Raw genomic sequence first — 7,864 nt, 5'->3', positions numbered from 1 at the left:
CTTTGGGTCCCATTTGGTGCCTTTCTCCTCACATTTCATCCCTTTTTCGGTCAGACTTGCTGCCTTTCCCCCCACATTTCCTCCTTTTATCACCCCCATTTCCTCCTTTTCCCCTCCCATTTCCCCCCTCCTCCCCCGGCCCGGGGGTCTCACGGAGCACGGTGAGGAAGGCGGAGGCCTCACTTTTCATCCCCATTTCCTCCCTTTCCACCCACATTTCCTCCCTTTTTTCACCCCCATTTCCTCCCTTTTCATTCCCATTTCCTCCCTTTTTTCCCCCCATTTCCTCCCTTTTTCCCCCCATTTCCTGCCTTTCCCCCCACATTTCCTCCCTTTTATCACCCCCATTTCCTCCCTTTCCATCCCCATTTCCTCCCTTTCCCCCCAAATTTCCTCCCTTTTTTCAGCCCCATTTCCTCCCTTTCCCCCCACATTTCATCCCATTTTGGTCCCATTTGCTGCCTTTCCCCCCACATTTCCTCCCTTTTTTCAGCCCCATTTGCTGCCTTTCCCACCACATTTTGGACCTTTTAGGTCCCATTTGGGGGCTATTTCATCACATTTAGTGCCTTTCTCCTCACATTTCCTCCCTTTTCAGCCCCATTTGCTGCCTTTCCCACCCCATTTCCTCCCTTTTTGGCCCCATTTGGTGCCTTTTCCATCACATTTTGAATCTTTTGGGTCCCATTTCCTCCCATTTCCCCCGTCCTCCTCCCCATCCCGGGGTCTCACGTGAGCACGGTGAGGAAGGCGGAGGCCTCCTTTCATCCCCATTCTCCCTTTCCCATTTCCCCCCTTTTTCACTCCCATTTCTCCCTTCCCCCCCCATTTCCTCCCATTTCACCCCCATTTCCTCCCTTTCCCCCCCACATTTCCTCCCTTTTTGGCCCCATTTGCTGCCTTTCCCACCACATTTCCTCCTTTTTGGGCCCCATTTGGTGCCTTTCTCCTCACATTTAGACCTTTTGGATCCCATTTGGGGGCTTTTCAGTCACATTTGCTGCCTTTTTCATCACATTTTGAATCTTTTGGGTCAGATTTCGTGCCTTTCTCCTCACATTTCCTCCCTTTTTGGTCCCAATTGATGCCTTTTCCACCACATTTTGGGCCTTTTAGGTCCCATTTGGTGGTTTTTCAGTCACATTTGCTGCCTTTCCCACCACATTTCCTCCCTTTTCAGTCCCATTTGCTGCCTTTTCCACCACATTTCGTCCCTTTTGGGTCACATTTGGTGCCTTTCTCGTCACATTTTGGACCTTTTGGGTCACATTTGGTGCTTTTCTCCTCAATTTCATCCCTTTTGGGTCCCATTTGGTGCCTTTTCCACCACATTTTGGACCTTTTGGGTCACACTTGGTGCCTTCTCCACCACATTTCCTCCCTTTTTGGTCCCATTTGGTACCTTTTCCATCACATTTTGAACCTTTTCACCCCCATTTCCCCCTTTTCCCCTCCCATTTCCCCCCCCCGTCCCTCCCCCAGCCCGGGGGTCTCACGGAGCACGGTGAGGAAGGCGGAGGCCGAGGGGGGCTGCCCGAGGCCGTTGCTGGGGGTGCAGGTGAATCTCCCCGAGTCCTCAGGGAGGATCCTCCTCATCAGCAGGGTCCCATCCACCAGCACTCGCACCCGGGCTCGCAGCCGGCTGGGGGGCACGGGGGAGGAGTCGAGGGATGCACAGAGGAGGGGAGGGGTGGGGAAAAGGGGAGATCGTGGTGGGATTGGGATCTGCAGGTCTAGGGTCATGGGGGGAGCCCCCTGGTTGTGTGGGGGGGAGGGGGATACAGAACTCACCCCAAAGAGATAACCAGGTGGAGGAGGGGGAAAGAGAACCCCCACAATTTGGGGAGGGACCCCCACCCCCCAAGTGATCATCTGATCATAGTTCAGACCCCCCAACACACCTAACCTGACCAGGGACCCCAAACCTGCCCAGTGCTCACCCCATCATACCCCAGACCCCCCAACACACCCAACCTCCCCAGGGACCCCTCCAGTGCTCACCCCATCATACCCCAGACCCCCAACCTGCCCAGGGACCCCCAAACCTGCCCAGGGACCCCAAACCTGCCCAGGGACCCCCAAACCTGCCCAGGGACCCCCCCAGTGCTCACCTCATCATACCCCAGATACCCCAGCACACCCCCCAACACATCCCATCATACCCCAGATCCCCAACCTGCCCAGGGACCCCCAAACCCGCCCAGGGACCCCCCAGTGCTCACCCCATCATACCCCGGACCCCCAAACCTGCCCAGGGACCCCCAAACCTACCCAGGGACCCCCAATCTGCCCAGGGACCCCCAAACCTGCCCAGGGACCCCCAGTGCTCACCTCATCATACCCCAGACCCCCAATCTGACCACAGACCCCTCAACCTGCCCAGGGACTCCCCCCAGTGCTCACCCCATCATACCCCGGACCTCCCAACCTGCCCAGGGACCCCCAAACCTGCCCAGGGACCCCAAACCTACCCAGGGACCCCTCAGTGCTCACCTCATCATATCCCAGACCCCCCAACACACCCAACCTGACCAGGGACCCCCAAACCTGCCCAGGGACCCCCAAACCTACCCAGGGACCCCCAATCTGCCCAGGGACCCCCAAACCTACCCAGGGACCCCCAACCTGCCCAGGGACCCCCCAAACCTGCCCAGGGACCCCTAAGCTGCCCAGGGACCCCCAACCTGCCCAGGGAACCCCAACCTGCCCAGGGACCCCCAAACCTGCCCAGGGACCCCCAAACCTGCCCAGGGACCCCCAACCTGCCCAGGGACCCCAAACCTACCCAGGGACCTCCAACCTGCCCAGGGACCCCCAGTGCTCACCCATCATACCCCAGACCCCAAACCTGCCCAGGGACCCCCAACCTGCCCAGGGACCCCCAGTGCTCACCCCATCACACCCCAGACCCCCAACCTGCCCAGGGACCCCCAAACCAGCCCAGGGACCCCCAACCTGCCCAGGGACCCCCCAAACCTACCCAGGGACCCCCAAACCTGCCCAGGGACCCCAAAGTGCTCATCTCATCATATCCCAGATACCCCAACACACTCAAACCTGCCCAGGGACCCCCAAACCTGACCAGGGACCCCCAACCTGCCCAGGGACCCCCCCAGTGCTCACCCCATCACCCTACAGACCCCTAAAATCACCCCAACCTGCCCAGGGACCCCCCCAGTGCTCATCTCATCATACCCCAGACCCCCAACCTGCCCAGGGACCCCCTGGGGATCCCTCCCCAGCACTCAGACCCCACTCTGGGGGGGTCCCCCATCCCCAGCACTCAGACCCCACCCTGAGGCTCCCCATCCCCCAGCACTCAGACCCCACCCTGGGGTCCCCAGCACTCAGACCCCACCCTGGGGCTCCCCATCCCCCAGCACTCAGACCCCACTCTGGGGTCCCCAGTCCCCTTTTTCTCCCCCCTCCCATCCCACCAGCACTCAGACCCCACCCTGGGGTCCCCAGTCCCCCTTTTCTCCCCCCTCCCCATCCCACCCAGCACCCAGACCCACCCTGGAGTCCCACATCACCCAGACCCCACTCTGGGGTCCCCCATCACTCAGAGCCCACCTGGGGTCCCCAGCCTCCCAGTGTCCCCCCCATCCCCCATCACTCCAGAGCCCACCCTGGGGTCCCCCATCACTCAGACCCCACCTAGGGTCTCCATCCCCATTGTCCCCATCCCATCCTCCCCAGCACTCAGAGCCCACCCTGGGGTCCCCCAGCCCCCATCACTCAGACCCCACCCTAGGGTCCCCCAGCCCCATCACTCAGACCCCACACCTGGAGAGTCCCCCATCCTCCAGCACTCCAGACCCCACCCTGGGGTCCCCATCACTCAGAGCCCACCCTGGGGTCCCCAGCCCCCCATTGTCCCCCCTCCCCATCCCCCATCACTCAGAGCCCACCCTGGTGTCCCCCATCACTCAGAGCCCACCTGGAAGTCCCCATCCCCCATCACTCAGACCCCACCCTGGGGTCCCCATCCTCCCATTGGGTCCCTCCCATCCCCCCATCACTCAGAGCCCACCCTGGGGGTCCCCCAGCCCCCCCAGTGTCCCCCCACCTGAGGTGGAAGACGTTGGTGCCGCCCTGGAACCAGGAGTAGGTCAGGTTGGCCGGGTAGGCCTCGGCCTGGCAGGCCAGGAAAGCGTCCTGGGACACGTTGAGGGTCACGTTCTGGGGGGGCACCACGATCACTGGGGGTCCTGGGGGGGACAGTGACACTGAGGGGACACTGAGGGGACAGGAATGTCCTGGGACACGTTGAGTGTCACGTTCTGGGGGGGCACCACGATCACCAGGGGCCTGGGGGACACAGTGACAATGGGGACACTGAGGGGACAGGAATGTCCTGGGACATGTTCAGTGTCACATTCTGGGGGGGCACCACGATCACCGGGGGCCTGGGGGACCAGGGGACACTGAGGGGACAGGAATGTCCTGGGACACGTTGAGGGTCACGTTCTGGGGGGGCACCACAATCACTGGGGGGCCTGGGGGGCAATGGGGACAGTGAGGGGACACTGAGGGGACAGGAATGTCCTGGGACACGTTCACTGTCACGTTCTGGGGGGGCACCACGATCACCGGGGGGCCTGGGGGGGACAGGGACACTGAGGGGACACTGAGGGGACACTGAGGGGACAGGAATGTCCTGGGACACTGAGGGGACACTGAGGGGACACTGAGGGGACACTGAGGGGACACTGAGGGGACAGGAATGTCCTGGGACACGCTCACTGTCACGTTCTGAGGGGCACCACGATCACCGGGGGCCTGGGGGCATGGGGACACTGAGGGGACAGGAATGTCCTGGGACACGTTGAGGGTCACGTTCTGGGGGGGCACCACGATCACCGGGGGGCCTGGGGGGACAGGGACACTGAGGGGACAGGAATGACCTGGGACACGTTCAGGGTCACGTTCTGGGGGGGCACCACGATCACCGGGGGGCCTGGGGGGCAATGGGGACACTGAGGGGACACTGAGGGGACAGTGAGGGGACAGGAATGTCCTGGGACACTGAGGGGACACTGAGGGGACACTGAGGGGACAGGAATGTCCTGGGACATGTTCAGTGTCACGTTCTGGGGGGCACCACGATCACCGGGGGGCCTGGGGGACAGGGTGGGACACTGAGGGGACACTGAGGGGACACTGAGGGGACACTGAGGGGACAGGAATGTCCTGGGACACGTTGAGTGTCACGTTCTGGGGGGGCACCACGATCACCGGGGGACACTGAGGGGACAGGAATGTCCTGGGACACGTTCAGTGTCACGTTCTGAGGGCACACACGATCACTGGAGGCCTGGGGACAGTGACACTGAGGGGACACTGAGGGGACACTGAGGGGACACTGAGGGGACAGGAATGAACCCTGGAACACTGAGGGGACACTGAGGGGACAGGAATGTCCTGGGACACTGAGGGGACACTGAGGGGCACCACTGATGCACTGGGGACCTGGGGGGCAATGGGGACACTGAAGGGACACTGAGGGGACAGGAATGAACCCTGGGACCCTGAGGGGACACTGAGGGGACACTGAGGGGACAGGAATGAACCCTGGGACCCTGAGGGGACACTGAGGGGACAGGAATGAACCCTGGGACACTGAGGGGACAGTGAGGGGACACTGAGGGGACACTGAGGGGACACTGAGGGGACAGGAATGAACCCTGGGACCCTGAGGGGACACTGAGGGGACAGTGAGGGGACAGCAATGAACCCTGGTCCCCCCCTGTGCTCACCCAGCACGAGCAGGCGGGTGCTGTGCGTGGCGGTGCCCTCGGTGCTGGTGGCGTGGCAGGTGTAGGTGCCGGCACTGCCACGTCCCACGGCCGCGATGCTCAGCGTGCCATTGGCCACCTGCAGGGCCAGGAGGGAGGGGAGGTGCCACGGACCCCCGGGGACCACCCCAAATCCCAGCCCTGGCACCGCCTGGGATGGTTCAAAAATCCCCACCCACCGTCCCTCACCCCCCTCGAGATCTGGGTCGGGGTTTGTCCCTCCCCAAACCTTCCCTTCCCTCCTCTCCCCTTCCCTTCCCAAACCTTCCCTTCCCAAACCTTCCCTTCCCTTCCCTTCCCTTCCCTTCCCTTCCTTCCTTCCCTTCCTTCCCTTCCTTCCTTCCTTCCCAAACCTTTCCCAAACTTTCCCAAACCTTCCCAAACCTTCCCAAACCTTCCTTCCTCCTTCCCTTCCCAAACCTTCCCAAACCTTTCCTAAACCTTTCCTCCCCAAACCTTCCCTTCCTTCCTTCCCTTCCTTCTTCCTCTTCCCTTCCCTTCCTTCCTTCCCTTCCCTTCCCTTCCCTTCCTTCCTTCCCAAACCTTCCTTCCTTCCCTTCCTTCCCTTCCCTTCCTTCCCAAACCTTCCCTTCAAACCTTCCCTAAACCTTCCCTTCCCAAACCTTCCCTTCCCAACCTTCCCTTCCTTCCCTTACCTTCCCTTCCCAAACCTTCCCTTCCCAAACCTTTCCCAAACCTTCCCTTCCCTTCCCTTCCCTTCCCTTCCTTCCTTCCTTCCCTTCCCTTCCCTAAACCTTCCCAATCCTTCCCCTTCCCTTCCCAAACCTTCCCAAACCTTCCCAAACCTTCCCAAACCTTCCCAAACCTTCCTTCCCAAACCTTCCCAAACCTTCCCAAACCTTCCTTCCCAAACCTTCCCTTCCCTAAACCTTCCCTTCCCTTCCTATCCCTTCCTTCCCTCTTCCCTTCCCTTCCTTCCTTCCCTTCCTTCCCTTCCCTTCCCAAACCTTCCTTCCCTTCCCTTCCCTTCCTTCCCAAACCTTCCCAAACCTTTCCTAAACCTTCCCAACCTTCCCTTCCCAAACCTTCCCTTCCCTTCCCAAACCTTCCCTTCCCAAACCTTCCTTTCCCAAACCTTCCTTCCTAAACCTTCCTAAACCTTTCCTTCCCTTCCTTCCCAAACCTTTCCTTCCCTTCCCTTCCCCTTCCTTCCCTTCCCTTCCCTTCCCTTCCCTTCCTTCCCAAACCTTCCCTTCCTTCCTTCCCTTCCCTTCCCTTCCCAAACCCTTCTCCCTTCCCTTCCCAAACCTTCCCTTCCTTCCTTCCTTCCCAAACCTTCCCTTCCCTTCCCTTCCCTTCCCTTCCCTTCCCTTCCCCTCCAGGAGTGTTTGCTCCACACCCTGAAGGACAGCAGGGGTTGTTATGGGGTGGATTTTGGGCTGTCCCAGCCCCAGCCAGGGGTTGAATTTGGACTCTCCCATGGGTCCCTTCCAGCTCAGGCGCCACCACCACCACCACGGGGGCAAAAACCACCGGGGGGAGACCCCGAACCAAGTGGGAGACCCCCCCTAAATGGGGAGGGAATGCCCCGGGGGGGGTTTCTCCCCCCTCACCTTCACCTCATCCCCGCTCTGCACGATCAGGTCGCTCCTCCTCCAGGTGACCACGGGCTGGGGGTTCCCCCCGGCTCGGCAGGTGAGGCTCAGGGGGTCCCCATCCCGCACCTCCACCACGGCCGCGGGGGTCTCCACGAACGTGGGGGGCGCTGGAAAGGCAAGACGAGACCCTCACCCTCGCCGTTCCCCCCCCCATTCCCAGCGCCGGGAAGGGCGGGATGGGTGGGACGCGGGGGAGGCACCGGTGACGGTGAGGTGGATCCAGGTGCCGTTCTGGAAGTCGGCGTCGCTGCTGTGGCGGTCGAGGAAGAGCACCCGGCACTCGTACCAGCCCTGGTCCTCGGCCCGCAGCGCGTCCAGGCGGAGGGAAGCCCCCTCCTCCAGCCGCACGCGGCCTGCGGGGACGGGGGGAGGTGACAGAGGGGTGGGAGGGTCACCCACTCCTGGCGTCACAGCCACCTGGGGTCACGCCCTCCTCTGGGCACATCC

At 61.6% G+C, this 7,864-nt stretch overlaps 1 protein-coding gene across 1 annotated transcript; it reads right to left on the bottom strand.

Annotated features, from left to right (window-relative positions):
• Positions 1-1,410: 1,410 nt before the first annotated feature.
• On the bottom strand, positions 1,411-7,770 carry LOC126637167 (protein turtle homolog A-like; the record flags this gene model as incomplete). Its single annotated transcript, XM_050310103.1, has 6 exons — positions 1,411-1,642; positions 4,070-4,158; positions 4,908-4,960; positions 5,760-5,877; positions 7,373-7,524; positions 7,618-7,770. Coding segments are annotated over 6 exons (797 nt in total), but the record flags the coding sequence as incomplete, so codon positions are not given.
• Positions 7,771-7,864: the final 94 nt, after the last annotated feature.

The sequence above is a fragment of the Myiozetetes cayanensis genome, unplaced genomic scaffold (assembly GCF_022539395.1).
Source record: "Myiozetetes cayanensis isolate MyiCay16 unplaced genomic scaffold, myiCay2020 scf1471, whole genome shotgun sequence".
Classification (NCBI taxonomy): domain Eukaryota; kingdom Metazoa; phylum Chordata; class Aves; order Passeriformes; family Tyrannidae; genus Myiozetetes; species Myiozetetes cayanensis.
This window is presented reverse-complemented; position numbering and strand designations above follow the sequence as displayed.